The sequence below is a fragment of the Dendropsophus ebraccatus genome, chromosome 11 (genome assembly GCF_027789765.1).
Source record: "Dendropsophus ebraccatus isolate aDenEbr1 chromosome 11, aDenEbr1.pat, whole genome shotgun sequence".
Taxonomy (NCBI): Eukaryota; Metazoa; Chordata; class Amphibia; order Anura; family Hylidae; genus Dendropsophus; species Dendropsophus ebraccatus.
The window spans coordinates 101,598,897-101,616,376 of NC_091464.1; the positions used below are offsets into that span (position 1 = coordinate 101,598,897).

At 47.6% G+C, this 17,480-nt stretch overlaps 1 protein-coding gene across 2 annotated transcripts in view; it reads left to right on the forward strand.

Annotated features, from left to right (window-relative positions):
- RECQL4 (RecQ like helicase 4) overlaps positions 1-17,480 on the forward strand; it is a 152,905-nt gene that overhangs the window by 81,963 nt on the left and 53,462 nt on the right. For both annotated transcript variants that reach the window (XM_069946229.1, XM_069946228.1), the window contains exons 16-20: positions 2,887-3,073; positions 3,159-3,436; positions 10,032-10,169; positions 10,706-10,874; positions 13,504-13,633. In XM_069946229.1, the coding sequence (XP_069802330.1) occupies positions 2,887-3,073; positions 3,159-3,436; positions 10,032-10,169; positions 10,706-10,874; positions 13,504-13,633 (902 nt within the window). The remainder of the gene's footprint in view (positions 1-2,886; positions 3,074-3,158; positions 3,437-10,031; positions 10,170-10,705; positions 10,875-13,503; positions 13,634-17,480) is intronic.

A 17,480-nucleotide genomic window follows, 5' to 3' on the forward strand; every position in this document is an offset into this window, starting at 1 on the left:
CTTCCCTGTCTTTTCCCCCCTCCACCCCCCACCAGGAAGTGTCCTAACTCACACAGACCTGATTACTGTCGTCACCGTCACCAGGCAGCTCCTTCTTGTGAGGATGAGTCATCAGCAGGAGGGCTGCTCTAGCTCCTGTTACACCAGCCTCCCCCTCCTTGTCAGGTGACTCTGCTTGCTCAGCTTATCTTCTCTAGTGACATGACTTCTTCACTCCTGAGCAGCAGGAGAGAGGGTATGGGGCGGGGGGGGGCTGCCTATGTGCCGGAGTCAGTCGGAGGGAAGATAAGCATGACATGTGACAAGTGATGGCTTGCAGTTGTTCAGCCAATGGGAGCTGAGCAAGCTGTCACCTGACAAGGCAGGGGAGGGGGAGGCTGGTGTAACAGGAGAAGGAGCTGAGAGAAGAGCTTGGTGACTGTGACGACAGTAATCAGGTCTGTGTGAGTCAGGACACTTCCTGGTGGGGGGTGGAGGGGGGGAAAAGACAGGGAAGGGAGGCAGATAGGTGATTGAAGTATATTACAGAGTTATATAACTTTGTAATGTGCTTCAATTACTGGGAAAAAGTTTTTCATGGCACTTGTCCTTTAAGAATGAAAGGAGTCACCTTTTAACCAATCCCGAACACATTATCGACCTATTTGGTCATTATTATACGAAATGATATCATAGTACCTAAAATATCCCTTCCTCAGAGACTTTTAGACAAGGTTTCTTTGCCGCAATTATCTCCCGAACAATTATTTCTACTTAATACTCCAATAACATATATACAGATACTCCAGTGGATGATGGAACAACACTACCCAGTGATAATGTCTTAAATTTTTTTTTACACCATCCTATCTAGTAACTATGGAGATCCCTTATAATATACACATCCACAAAAACTGGATCAACACCCGTATAAAAATTAGATATCTTTTATTAATAACACTAAATACCACAAGAGGCAATTCCAAACATGAAATGTACCAGACTCTGTGACTGGGAATAAATCCTGTGAGGCTATGTGCAACGATTGGCAAACAAAAAGACAGTGCGAATAGAGGGCTATATAAAGGAGGGCACAGTTTTCTAACAATAACCGCTATTTTACATCACCATAATGTTTAACTGCTGTGTCATTAGTATCTACCTACTGACCACCCAGGCAATAAGCCTCTCTAGTATATACCATGCGCCCTCTGTTCATATGTAAACATACTTGGCATAATTGCACAAGTCCCATATAAAATAATTGTATCTTACCCATAATTTCACTTTCACTCAGGGTGCCCTCTGAGGAAGCAAATAGATCGCTTTACGAACGTGAAATGTGCGTTGGGGAAAGTGTCCAGACCTGTGAAATTATTGGTAAGATACAATTATTTTATATGGGACTTGTGCAATTATGCCAAGTATGTTTACATATGAACAGAGGGCGCATGGTATATACTAGAGAGGCTTATTGCCTGGGTGGTCAGTAGGTAGATACTAATGACACAGCAGTTAAACATTATGGTGATGTAAAATAGCGGTTATTGTTAGAAAACTGTGCCCTCCTTTATATAGCCCTCTATTCGCACTGTCTTTTTGTTTGCCAATCGTTGCACATAGCCTCACAGGATTTATTCCCAGTCACAGAGTCTGGTACATTTCATGTTTGGAATTGCCTCTTGTTGTTTTTTAAATTGTATGTGTAAGTGTTATTAATAAAGATATCTAATTTTTATACGGGTGTTGATCCAGTATTTGTGGATGTTAATACTCCAATAACGCCCGACATAGTGAAAGAAACCATTGCCTCATTGAAAAATCATATAGCTCCAGGACCCGACTGTTTTACGGGGGAATTTTATAAACTTATGTAAGATCAGGTGGCAAAGACTTTGTCGGAGATATATAATGGGGCACTGAGGAAAGGTGGTCTTCTGTCCTCAGCTGAGACATATTAAACTGAAACCGGGTAAGGACCACCCTCTCAGAATTGTACCTGCCGATCTTGTTAATTAAAGGGTAGTGCGGCGTTTAACATTTATTCACTAAATAACACACATTACAAAGTTGTATATCTTTGAAATGCGTGTTATTTAGTGAATAAATGTTGACCGCCGCACTACCTCTTTAATGTAGATGCCAAAATCATCTCTAAAATAATGGCCGACAAACACTCTGCCATCCTACCTTCACTTATTTCCCACGAGTAAGTAGGTTTTATCAAGGGAAGGTTGGCCATAACAAATATTAGAACTGTTCTGACAAATTTAGATGGAGTCCAGCACAGAGTTCCACCAGGAAGCCTTCCTGCTCTCCTTATGCTAGATACGGAGAAGACATTTGATAACGTGGATTGGACATGGTTGAACTTTCCTGGATGTCTTGGATTTACAGGAGCCTTTAGAAACTTGTTGAAAACGAACTATGCTTCCCGCCAGGCAAGGGTGTTCTCTCAGGGTTTCCTTTCTCAGAACATATTTCTCAGCAAAGGTACCCGGCACCTCTTCTTTTTGATCTGGCATTGGAGCCCCTTGCACGCTACCTAAACTCCCCGGGATATTTAGAGATATTCGGATAGGCCATGGCTAAGTGCACCTTGCACTTTTTGTAGTCTGCCATCCCATTACTGCTCCTATGGCTATGTGGTAGAGCCGGTGTGTAGGTATGTAGGCTGCTGCCAAGTCACTGCTTCTATGTCTCTGTGGTAGGAGCAGTGACGGGGCGGCAGCCTACACTCACCGGCTCTACCACGAGACCAAGAAGCAGTGACTTGGCAGCAGCCTACATACCTACACACTGGCTCTACCACATAAAGACATAGAAGCAGTGACAGGGCCGCCTCGTCACCGCGTCTCTCCTGCCGCCCTGTCACCGCGTCTCTCCTCACCTTCATCTCTCCATCAGGCTCTGGTCACTCTCTTGAAGGAAGAACGATTTGGAAGTTTAGATTCGATAATCATATATTGTACCCGGAGGGAAGAGACTCAGCGCTTGTCGGCCATGTTGCGTACCTGTCTGCAGGGGGTTACCGTGATTAAAACTAGAGCGGATGATGAGGTTCTAGGTTCACCGGACAGGAAGAAGCTTGAAGGTGAGAAGTGTAGGCCATGATCCTAATCCTGGCCGTAATATGTTTGTTATACTGGGAGTCATATGATAGTGAATTTCCTTTGCAGCCAGGAAGAAGATACGTCGGCCATTGAAGTGGATGGCAGATTCCTATCATGCCGGCCTTTCTTCGGCTGAGCGCCGTCGTGTACAGAACAACTTTATGAGTGGCCAGCTGCGCATCGTTGTGGCCACAGTGGCCTTCGGGATGGGCTTAGACAAGTCTGATGTCCGAGGGATCATCCATTATAATATGCCCAAAAACTTTGAAAGTTATGTCCAGGAGATCGGAAGAGCGGGGCGAGACGGCAAGGATGCTCATTGTCACCTGTTCCTGGATCCTGAGGTCAGTACAAAGCCCTATCAGGGGCTGCCAGGCACTCTGCTCTCCTATCAGGGGCTGCCAGGCACTCTGCTCTCCTATCAGGGGCTGCCAGGCACTCTGCTCTCCTATCAGGGGCTGCCAGGCACTCTGCTCTCCTATCAGGGGCTGCCAGGCACTCTGCTCTCCTATCAGGGGCTGCCAGGCACTCTGCTCTCCTATCAGGGGCTGCCAGGCACTCTGCTCTCCTATCAGGGGCTGCCAGGCACTCTGCTCTCCTATCAGGGGCTGCCAGGCACTCTGCTCTCCTATCAGGGGCTGCCAGGCACTCTGCTCTCCTATCAGGGGCTGCCAGGCACTCTGCTCTAGAATAATGTATCTATAGTATCTATAAAATACCCCCCTTATTTCCGTCTCTTATACCTTCTACATCAGTATTGTCTTACCTTAACCCAGGTGGGTGGTCCCGTTCTGAAGGGCTATAACTAGGCACCAGTCACTCCGCTCCAGGTGGACTGGCCCCTTTTCAGGCCTCAACTGGATAGAAGCTGGAGATGTTGGCTTCTGGCTCAAAGGACCAACTTGTAAGGAAAATACTTCCTCACCAATCAGGACCACAAACACCGGAGTTAAGTCAAGAAGGTTTTACTTGCCGGCAAGGAGATGACACTTAAGTGCAATCTAACAATTACAGTGTGGTTATCCCCTATATGGGTTAAGGAAAAGGTCTTAAAGCTGAAGGTCACAACATGTTATAAGAGTGCCGGGAATGACCAGGGACATTACTTTTTCTAAGAGTCAGTGAATAAAGGCCCTATTATATGAAGTGATAGTCAACCGTATTTGGTTGATTACCGACCATTAACCGCTGTGTGTAATAAAAGGCAACGATCAGCCGACATGCACGATATTGGCTTTCAACCTTTCGGAAGATAAACGACTATATATCAACAATCTTACCCACTCACTGTCAGCATGTGTAATAGCGCCGGCAGTGAGCGGGGAACTAGGAGCACTAACCTGGAGATTAGCAGTGATGTCTCTTGGAGAAAGTGGCCATGTTTTTCTATCGCTGGAGAACCCCTTTATAGAGCATAGAAACCCCCTCAAACAAACAGGAGTCACCAGTTTAGTATGAAAAATTGTTAATACATGATTATATTCAACAACCATCAAGTAAAAAGACAAACTATGATTATTAAATATGGAAAAGAAACAGACAATAGCAGCAGGAGGAATGAACCACACGGTTAAATACAGAAAATGTTAAAACACACACACATTAGCCCATGAAAATTCATATAGACAGCAATGTGCCTTGTGCAACATATAAACAAATGGCAAGATGTGTGTGTATATGTCCTTTTGCTCCAATTGTGTTAGAGACTAGAGATGAGCGAACCTGGAGCAGCTCGAGTCGATCCGAACCTGAACGTTCAGCATTTGATTAGCGGTGGCTACTGAACTTGGATAAAGCCCTAAGGCTATGTGGAAATCATGGATATAGTCATTGGCTGTATCCATGTTTTCCAGACAACCTGAGAGCTTTATCTAAGTTCTGCAGCCCCCGCTAATCAAATACCGAACATTCGGGTTCGGATCGACTCGAACCTGAACCTGGTTTGCTCATCTCTAATAGAGACCAAATTCAAAAAGAAAGCATATATGGCACAACAAGTCCCATAATAGCTATAAAGTGCAACAATACACTAGATGGGACAAATAGATCGCATCAGACATACAATACAGAGTAATCGGACATTGCGGATACATGAACAAACACATATGGAGGAGGACAAGTAGGGAAGGTTAAAAATCTGGCTACCGGGCGGACCTCATACCTAGGAACACCCCAACGCACGTTTTGGCCACGCCCTTCTTCAGGAGATTCAAAAGAAGAGCCCGTGGAGCCTCATCGAAGAGTCTCAAAACACACAACTAGCCAGATATCCCTCTGGGAAGGACCCAGCCAAGGGGCAGCTCCTGTAAGGAAACCACCAAAACCACCATAATAAATGGCCCTATAAGTCAATGTAAGGACAAGGGATAAACCAAGGCTAGGTAACCATCCACATACAGCTGTTTCAGGCAACACCCCAAAACAGCTGTATGTGGATGGAAACCTAGGCTTGGTTTTTCCCTTGTCATTACACTGACTTATAGGGCCATTTATTATGGTGGTTTTGGTGGTTTCCTTACAGGAGCTGCCCCTTGGCTGGGTCCTTCCCAGAGGGATACCTGGCTAGTCCTGGGTTTCCAGACTCTTTAATGAGGCTCCACAGGCTCTTCTTTTGCATATTCATGTTTCCCAGGGGGCAATGCACTTAAGATTTCGCAGCATTGAGCGCTTTCATTAGCAGCCAGCAGTGTTATTGTTTGGCTGGTCTCCCTGAGATCAGTGATCTGTTTCTCTTATGACTTCTTCAAGAGATGCATACTGGGAGGCAGCTATAAAATTTAAGGGCACAGCGACCAATCACCAAAGAGGTGGCACAGGTGAAAAACCTATATCAAGATTTTTACCCTTGTCTGTGTAATGGCTCTAGTCCGGTATGGGATGGATGTTGGGAATGGGTTAATAGCGTGATAACGTCAGGCGTGCTGTGACACATCATTGCTGCCCCAACCAACATGGCCAAAAACTGAGCCGCTGCGCATGCGCCGCCACGTCAGTGCCACACGCACGTGCACTGCTCATCCCTAGACACTGCTGGTGTTGATGCGTCACACCATCAGTCATGCCATCCATTTATATGTACTCCTTGGGGTTGTCTTCTAGGTATTATAGACTAGGTTACAAATGGTTCATACTGCCGCTTGTTTATTAGATTTCTCTTATTCTGTGCCAAGAATATAATATCATGGAATGGAAAAGTACCCATGTCCCCTCTCTCAGTAGATGGATTTAGCTGGTCAAGAAGTATCGCCCTCCATATCTCATTTTATATGATTATCGTAAATGTCCACAAAAATGTAAAAAATCTTGATACACTGGAATATGCTAGAAGTCTACAGCTTGTATCCATATATGAGGGGATGGAGAAATGCCAGTATGAATATATCTTAGTGTGTGGATGTAATTCTGTTACCTCCGACCTGTCTGACATGCTTGGATCCTTCTTCTCCATCTGCCCTGGGCCATTATCAGAACTTCTCGGAGCCACGAATCCACAGAATCTGTGAGACAGACATATTAGGCTCCTCGCTCTGTCACCATCCTCATCTCTCTACAAACTGCACATCTGTATTGGCAACTCTGCACCCTCATTTAGTGGGTAGGCTGACTCTGTGACCCCCCTTATAGTATATGCCCCCTTATATGTAGCCTCCTTTATAGATGGTCCCCCTCTGTGTATCCTTCCTTATAGTATATGCCTCCTACTATGTAGCCACCTTATAGATGCACTGTGTATAGATGGCCCCCCCATTATAGATGGCCCCCTCTTTCCTCCGTGCAAACAAAAAAAAACACACAACTCGCCAACTAACGCGCTCCCCCGTCGTTCCTGTCTCCTTCTCCACCCTCTGTCTGGCCCCTGGATGATGTGTAGCTGCCTGGGGTGTCCCGTCCTATCCCCGGCAGCGCGTGCATCAGAGAGCTCCTGTGGTCCGAGGCTGGGACTTCCAGCACAGGGAGCGTCTCTAACGTGCGCTCCCTGTGCCGGAAGTCACAGGCGCACAGGGAGCTCTCTGATGCGCGCGCTGCCGGGGATAGGATGGGACACCACAGGCAGCCGCACATCAGCTGGGGGCAGACTGAGTCGGCCTCTTGTGACCGCAAGCAAAACAATGCTTGCGGTCACGAGTGATTGATGCAGGGCCCCCCTTTCTGCAGGCTGGGTCGCAGCGGCAACCGCTGTGACCCTGGTAGTTACACCTCTGCCTTAGGGGGCTTAGAAGGCGGCCATCATCTTACCACTCCGGCTGAAGGAGATAGCGAATACTATTACTCTATTTCTGGGCGAGCTTTACAGGCTGTAAGAGCCACTCTGGACATCCCAGAAGTAGAAGAACCCAGAACAGCTCAGGATGAGATGTGTTGTGTGGCCCAAGCTGTGGTCAGCTATGTTAGCTATGTTCTATTCTCTTCTAAAGTGAATACAAATGCGGGCCGGTGTTTAACCAAGTATTGGGGGAGAGCCTTGAACAAAAAGAAGACTCTTCTGGAACCAGAAAACAAGGGGTTCCTTTTGTCCCTTTTGAAAACAAAACCAAACCAGGAAGCAAGGGAGAGGTAAATCTGGTCATTGGAGTTACCCAAAGGGGGAAGGGGTGTAACGTCCTCCTCCTACAAGCAGAGATAACCTTGTTGGCTGTCTGCTCCCCAGGGGTGGGCCAGTATAACTTCCAACAATTGGAGATTTACAATCGGCCCAACAAGGATTCAAAATACAAACACCCTTATCAACAAAACTACAAAATCTTTCTTGACAGAAGTCTCTTGAAGAGAATGTTACCAAGCTTCAAACAGTAATTATTCCAGTATCTGCGGAGGAGCAAGAGAGCGGACACTATTCCTGTCTGTTCCTGATGAAAAAGGCGAACGCTTCTTATCCGAACCCTAATACACCTCATGCCGCTTATCAGGTTTTGGCGTATCAAAATGCTTCAAAATGGAGTTGTTACATCTACAATCCCTCTTATTGGTATAAACCATCTGGCGACTATAGACAGGATGCGTATTACTACGTCCCAATTCATCCAGTCTACCTAAAATTTCTACTTTGCTGTACAGATTAATTACTGACTTTTCTGTCAGGCTGGCGTCGACCCCAAGAATCGTCACCAACTTAATGGCGGAAGTAGTGGCCTACATTCGGGATAGAGATAGATAAGACAGATAAATATCATCACTTATCTAGATGATTTTTCTTCTAGCCAGCTCCGATCACCTGTTAGAGTGAGATGTCTGTTCAACTACCGGCTTCTCCAGAAACTGGGGTGGATAGTAAACACCCGGACGTCCGATTTCTATCATCTACCAGGAAGGTCCTTCTCAGGATTTTTGGTGGCACAAACAGACTGTTTCCGAAATTCTCCAATGCCTCCCCGCCTGGGGATCTGAATACAGTACTCCCTGGGATGCCCTTGTCTCTATGCCCATTTCAGAAGTGGAACGTAAGATCTTGGAAGACAGAGGTGAAGGCTTTCAGAAATGCTACCAGGCGAGTAAGAGATCCAAGTATTATCCATCAAGAAACCCTATCCGAAGGTCCCTGAAGACAGTATTGTCCTTAACCCTTTAAGGACAGGCCACTTTTGGTTTTTGCGTTTTCGTTTTTTCCTCGTGTTTAAAAGTCCATAGCTCTTGCATTTTTCCACCTAGAAACCCACATGAGCCCTTATTTTTTGTGTCACTAATTGTACTTTATGGAAAAAATCAGCCTGTCATTGCAAAGTACACTGCGAAACCAGAAAAAAATTCAATGTGTGGTGAAATTGAAAAAAAAAAAGCATTTTTTTTTTTTAGGGGGATTGTGTTTTTACGCCATTCGCCCTGGGGTAAAACTGACATGTTATATATGTTCCTCAAGTCGTTACGATTACAACGATATGTATCATGTGAAACTTTTCTTGTATCTGATGGCCTGTAAAAAATTCAAACCATTGTTACCAAATATACGTTCCTTACAATCGCTCCATTCCCCGGCTTATAGCGCTTTTATCCTTTGCTCTATTCCCCGGCTTATAGCGCTTTTATCCTTTGCTCTATTCCCCGGCTTATAGCGCTTTTATCCTTTGCTCTATTCCCCGGCTTATAGCGCTTTTATCCTTTGGTCTATGGCGCTGTGTCAGGTGACATTTTTTGCGCCATGATGTGTTCTTTCTATCGGTACCTTGATTGCGCATATACGACTTTTTGATCGCTTTTTATTACATTTTTTCTGGATTTGATGTGACCAAAAATGCGCAATGCGTTATTTTCCCCCCTCCCCCCTGGGGTTAGGGTTATTCTCCCCCCCCCCCCCCCCCCGGGGTTAGGGTTATTCTCCTACCACCCCCCCCCCCCCCCTCCGGGGTTAGGGTGATTCCCCCACCCTCTGGGGTTAGGGTTATTCCCCCTGGGGGACTTCTAGTATATACACTTTGATCTCTCATTGAGATCTTTGCTGTATAGTTATACAGCAAAGATCAATGAGATCGGCACTCGTTTGCTTTCGGCCGCTGCAGCCGGAAACAAACGAGTGCCGAGACGGGGACAGCGCCATCTTGGAGCGGTCCCCGGCCGACTTCAGTAACATTGTCCCGGAGGAGCGATCTCCGCCACTAGACACCAGGGAAATGCTGCATCCAGTAATGTTTGACAGCTGCATCTGATTACTGTATTAGCGGGCACGGCGATCGGACCGTGCCCACCAATACATATATATAATATATATATATAGATATAATATAATATATCTATATATATATATATATCTATATCCTAACATACAGATAATATAAAATGAGACTAGATGGACCCGGCGCCCCTCCTCCTCCTCCTGCCTGGTATATATCTATCTATCCTAACATACAGATAATATAAAATGAGACTAGATGGACCCGGCGCCCCTCCTCCTCCTCCTGCCTGGTATATGTGCTTTGATGCTTCAGTAAAACCTCTGTACTGTTTTAGTGTCGGGATCTGGATGAGCTCCGCCGCCATGTGTACGCAGACTCTGTGGACTACTTTATAGTGAAGAAGCTTGTACAGAGAGTTTTCCCGGACTGCAGGTGTCGTGAGCTGCATAGTAAGCGTACGGCACTCAGTATGGTAAGTAACGTTACATTGTGAGTGTCACCCCCATGGCTGCCAGTAATCCCCGCCCCCTGCCTGACACCATGGCTGCCAGTAATCCCCGCCCCCTGCCTGACACCATGGCTGCCAGTAATCCCCGCCCCCTGCCTGACACCATGGCTGCCAGTAATCCCCGCCCCCTGCCTGACACCATGGCTGCCAGTAATCCCCGCCCCTGCCTGACACCATGGCTGCCAGTAATCCCCGCCCCCTGCCTGACACCATGGCTGCCAGTATCCCCGCCCCCTGCCTGACACCATGGCTGCCAGTAATCCCCGCCCCCTGCCTGACACCATGGCTGCCAGTAATCCCCGCCCCCTGCCTGACACCATGGCTGCCAGTAATCCCCGCCCCCTGCCTGACACCATGGCTGCCAGTAATCCCCGCCCCCTGCCTGACACCATGGCTGCCAGTAATCCCCGCCCCCTGCCTGACACTATGGCTGCCAGTAATCCCCCCTCCGACCTATAGCACCCCCTGCTGATAGCCACCATCCTTCTGTCCTCCTGCAGGGCCATGAGGTGGATGACTCTGAGATGATGGATTTCTTGGAGCAGTGTGATGGTGGAGAGCGGAGATGTGTGGCCGCTCCAGAGGAGCTGTTGGAACGCATCTGCCACCGCCATGAGCGAGCTCTGCCCATAGAGGAGACTGTGCAGGCACTGGATGTCCGAGAGGAGAGTAAGTAACGGAGAGTGTCCCCACATCCACCAGATGGGCGACCCAGACTGAACCCCACCACCACAAGATGGGTGGTCCAGAGTGTCCCCCCACCACCACCAGATGGCGGCCAAGGGTGTCCCCCCACCACCACCAGATGGCGGCCAAGAGTGTCCCCCCACCACCACCAGATGGCGGCCAAGAGTGTCCCCCCACCACCACCAGATGGCGGCCAAGAGTGTCCCCCCACCACCACCAGATGGCGGCCAAGAGTGTCCCCCCCCCCCCCCCCCCCACCAGATGGCGGCCAAGAGTGTCCCCCCCCCCCCCCCCCCCACCAGATGGCGGCCAAGAGTGTCCCCCCGCCCCCCCCCCCCCCCACCACCACCAGATGGCGGCCAAGAGTGTCCCCCCCCCCCCCCCCCACCACCAGATGGCGGCCAAGAGTGTCCCCCACCACCAGATGGCGGCCAAGAGTGTCCCCCCCCCCCACCACCAGATGGCGGCCAAGAGTGTGTCCCCCCCCCCACCACCACCAGATGGCGGCCAAGAGTGTCCCCCCCCCCTTCCCCCCACCAGATGGCAGCCAAGAGTGTCCCCCTGTGACTGTATACATATACATATATACATATGGTCACTCTATGGTGCAGCTTGTGATATATGCTCACCATATATACCACCATTTATAGTATATGCTCCCCCGTATATACCCTCATCTATAGTATATACTCCCCCGTATATACCCTCATCTATAGTATATGCTCCCCCGTATATACCCTCATCTATAGTATATGCTCCCCCGTATATACCCTCATCTATAGTATATGCTCCCCCGTATATACCCTCATCTATAGTATATACTCCTCTGTATATACCCTCATCTATAGTATATACTCCTCTGTATATACCCTCATCTATAGTATATACTCCTCTGTATATACCCTCATCTATAGTATATACTCCTCTGTATATACCCTCATCTATAGTATATGCTCCCCCGTATATACCCTCATCTATAGTATATGCTCCCCCGTATATACCCTCATCTATAGTATATGCTCCCCCGTATATACCCTCATCTATAGTATATGCTCCCCCGTATATACCCTCATCTATAGTATATGCTCCCCCGTATATACCCTCATCTATAGTATATACTCCCCCCTATATACCCTCATCTATAGTATATGCTCCCCCGTATATACCCTCATCTATAGTATATGCTCCCCCGTATATACCCTCATCTATAGTATATACTCCTCTGTATATACCCTCATCTATAGTATATACTCCTCTGTATATACCCTCATCTATAGTATATACTCCTCTGTATATACCCTCATCTATAGTATATTCTCCCCCGTATATACCCTCATCTATAGTATATACTCCTCTGTATATACCCTCATCTATAGTATATTCTCCCCCGTATATACCCTCATCTATAGTATATACTCCCCCGTATATACCCTCATCTATAGTATATACTCCTCTGTATATACCCTCATCTATAGTATATACTCCTCTGTATATACCCTCATCTATAGTATATACTCCTCTGTATATACCCTCATCTATAGTATATTCTCCCCCGTATATACCCTCATCTATAGTATATGCTCCCCCGTATATACCCTCATCTATAGTATATGCTCCCCCGTATATACCCTCATCTATAGTATATGCTCCCCCGTATATACCCTCATCTATAGTATTACTCCTCTGTATATACCCTCATCTATAGTATATACTCCTCTGTATATACCCTCATCTATAGTATATACTCCCCCGTATATACCCTCATCTATAGTATATACTCCCCCGTATATACCCTCATCTATAGTATATACTCCCCCGTATATACCCTCATCTATAGTATATACTCCTCTGTATATACCCTCATCTATAGTATATGCTCCCCCGTATATACCCTCATCTATAGTATATGCTCCCCCGTATATACCCTCATCTATAGTATATACTCCTCTGTATATACCCTCATCTATAGTATATACTCCTCTGTATATACCCTCATCTATAGTATATACTCCCCCGTATATACCCTCATCTATAGTATATACTCCCCCGTATATACCCTCATCTATAGTATATACTCCCCCGTATATACCCTCATCTATAGTATATACTCCCCCGTATATACCCTCATCTATAGTATATACTCCCCCGTATATACCCTCATCTATAGTATATACTCCCCCGTATATACCCTCATCTATAGTATATACTCCCCGTATATACCCTCATCTATAGTATATACTCCCCCGTATATACCGTCCTCTATAGTATATACTCCTCTGTATATACCGCCATCTATAGTGTATATACTCCCCCGTATATACCGCCATCTATAGTATATACTCCTCTGTATATACCCTCATCTATAGTATATACTCCCCCGTATATACCGCCATCTATAGTATATACTCCCCCGTATATATCGTCCTCTATAGTATATACTCCCCCGTATATACCGTCCTCTATAGTATATACTCCCCCGTATATACCGTCCTCTATAGTATATACTCCCCCGTATATACCGTCCTCTATAGTATATACTCCCCCGTATATACCGCCATCTATGTGGTTCTGCCATCTGGCAGTATATAATGGTTTCTCTTCTTCCCTGTAGGTATAGAGACCCTCCTGTGTTACCTGGAGCTCCATGAACGCCGCTGGCTGCACCTGCTGCACCCCACCCTGTCTACATGTCGTGTTACCTGTTACAGCGGCCCCCAACAACTCCGAGGCCTTGCCCACCGGTAATATAAGGCCCTGATGTATACTCCTCATACACATAATATGGTGCCCCCCCCGCCTGTATACTCCTCATACACATAATATGGAGCCCCCCCCGTATACTCCTCATACACATAATATGGAGCCCCCCCCTGTATACTCCTCATACACATAATATGGAGCCCCCCCCCGCCTGTATACTCCTCATATACATAATATGGAGCCCCCCCCGCCTGTATACTCCCTCATACACATAATATGGAGTCCCCCCCGTATACTCCTCATACACATAATATGGAGCCCCCCCCCTGTATACTCCTCATACACATAATATGGAGCCCCCCCCGCCTGTATACTCCTCATACACATAATATGGACCCCCCCCTGTATACTCCTCATACACATAATATGGAGCCCCCCCCTGTATACTCCTCATACACATAATATGGAGCCCCCCCCGCCTGTATACTCCTCATATACATAATATGGAGCCCCCCCCGCCTGTATACTCCTCATACACATAATATGGAGTCCCCCCCGTATACTCCTCATACACATAATATGGACCCCCCCCCTGTATACTCCTCATACACATAATATGGAGCCCCCCCCGCCTGTATACTCCTCATACACATAATATGGAGCCCCCCCCGTATACTCCTCATACACATAATATGGAGCCCCCCCCTGTATACTCCTCATACACATAATATGGAGCCCCCCCCGCCTGTATACTCCTCATATACATAATATGGAGCCCCCCCCCGTATACTCCTCATACACATAATATGGAGCCCCCCCCTGTATACTCCTCATACACATAATATGGAGCCCCCCCCCCCTGTATACTCCTCATACACATAATATGGAGCCCCCCCTGTATACTCCTCATACACATAATATGGAGCCCCCCCCGCCTGTATACTCCTCATATACATAATATGGAGGCCCCCCCCGCCTGTATACTCCTCATAGCACATAATATGGAGCCCCCCCCGTATACTCCTCATACACATAATATGGAGCCCCCCCGCCTGTATACTCCTCATACACATAATATGGAGCCCCCCCCGTATACTCCTCATACACATAATATGGAGCCCCCCCCTGTATACTCCTCATACACATAATATGGAGCCCCCCCCGCCTGTATACTCCTCATACACATAATATGGTGCCCCCCCCCCGCCTGTATACTCCTCATACACATAATATGGAGACACCCCCCCCGTATACTCCTCATACACATAATATGAAGCCCCCCCCGCCTGTATACTCCTCATACACATAATATGGAGACCCCCCTGTATACTCCTCATACACATAATATGAAGCCCCCCCCCGCCTGTATACTCCTCATACACATAATATGGAGCCCCCTGTATACTCCTCATACACATAATATGGAGCCCCCTGTATACTCCTCATACACATAATATGGAGGACCCCCCCGTATACTCATATACATAATATGGAGCCCCCCTGTATACTGCTGATACACATAATATGGACCCCCCCCCCCTGTTTACTGCTGATACATAATATGGAGCCCCCCCCGCCTGTATACTCCTCATATACATAATATGGACCACCCCCCCCTGTATACTGCTGATACACATAATATGGATCCCCCCCGTATACTCCTCATACACATAATATGGAGCCCCCCCCCCCGTATACTCCTCATACACATAATATGGAGACCCCCCCACCCCCCCCCCCCGTATACTCCTCATACACATAATATGGAGACCCCCCCCCCGCGTATACTCCTCATTCACATAATATGGAGACCCCCCCCCGTATACTCCTCATACACATAATATGGAGCCCCCCCCGTTATACTCCTCATACACATAATATGGAGACCCCCCCCCCCCCGTATACTCCTCATACACATAATATGGAGACCCCCCCCCCCCCCCCCCCGTATACTCCTCATACACATAATATGGGAGCCCCCCCCCGCCTGTATACTCCTCATACACATAATATGGAGCCCCCTGTATACTCCTCATATACATAATATGGAGCCCCCCCCCCCGTATACTCCTCATACACATAATATGGAGCCCCCCCCCCCCCCGCCTGTATACTCCTCATACACATAATATGGACCACCCCCCCTGTATACTCCTCATACACATAATATGGAGCCCCCCCCCCCGCCTGTATACTCCTCATACACATAATATGGAGCCCCCCCCCCGCTTGTATACTCCTCATATACATAATATGGAGCCCCCCCCTGTATACTCCTCATACACATAATATGGACCACCCCCCCCTGTATACTCCTCATACACATAATAGGGAGCCCCCCCTGTATACTCCTCATACACATAATATGGAGCCCCCCCCCCCCCCGCTTGTATACTCCTCATACACATAATATGGAGCCCCCCCCGCCTGTATACTCCTCATACACATAATATGGAGCCCCCCCCCGCCTGTATACTCCTCATACACATAATATGAAGCCCCCCCCCGTATACTCCTCATACACATAATATGGATCCCCCCCGTATACTCCTCATACACATAATATGGAGCCCCCCCCCCTGTATACTCCTCATACACATAATATGGAGCCCCCCCCTTATACTCCTCATACACATAATATGGAGACCCCCCCCCCCCCCGTATACTCCTCATACACATAATATGGAGCCCCCCCCCTGTAATACTCCTCATACACATAATATGGAGCCCCCCCCCCGTATACTTCTCATACACATAATATGGAGCCCCCCCCGCCTGTATACTCCTCATACACATAATAAGGACCACCCCCCCCCCCCCTGTATACTCCTCATACACATAATATGGAGCCCCCCTGTATACTCCTCATACACATAATATGGAGCCCCCCCCGCCTGTATACTCCTCATACACATAATATGGACCCCCCCTGTATACTCCTCATACACATAATATGGAGCCCCCCCCTGTATACTCCTCATACACATAATATGGAGCCCCCCCGCCTGTATACTCCTCATATACATAATATGGACCCCCCCGCCTGTATACTCCTCATACACATAATATGGAGCCCCCCCCCTGTATACTCCTCATACACATAATATGGAGACCCCCCCCCGCCTGTATACTCCTCATACACATAATATGGAGCCCCCCCGCCTGTATACTCATACACATAATATGGAGCCCCCCCCCGTATACTCCTCATACACATAATATGGAGCCCCCCCCTGTATACTCCTCATATACATAATATGGACCCCCCCCCCCCTGTATACTCCTCATACACATAATATGGAGCCCCCCCCTGTATACTCCTCATACACATAATATGGAGCCCCCCCGCCTGTATACTCCTCATACACATAATATGGAACCCCCCCTGTATACTCCTCATATACATAATATGGAGACCCCCCCCCGCCTGTATACTCCTCATATACATAATATGGAGACCCCCCCCTGTATACTCCTCATATACATAATATGGAGACACCCCCCCCCCGTATACTCCTCATACACATAATATGGAGCCCCCCCTGTATACTCCTCATATACATAATATGGAGACCCCCCCCCCCGCCTGTATACTCCTCATACACATAATATGGAGCCCCCCCCCCGCCTGTATACTCCTCATATACATAATATGGAGCCCCCCCCGCCTGTATACTCCTCATACACATAATATGGAGACCCCCCCCCGCCTGTATACTCCTCATATACATAATATGGAGACCCCCCCCCCCGCCTGTATACTCCTCATATACATAATATGGAGACCCCCCCCCCGCCTGTATACTCCTCATACACATAATATGGAGCCCTCAGCCTGTATACTCCTCATACACATAATATGGAGCCCCCCCCTGTATACTCCTCATA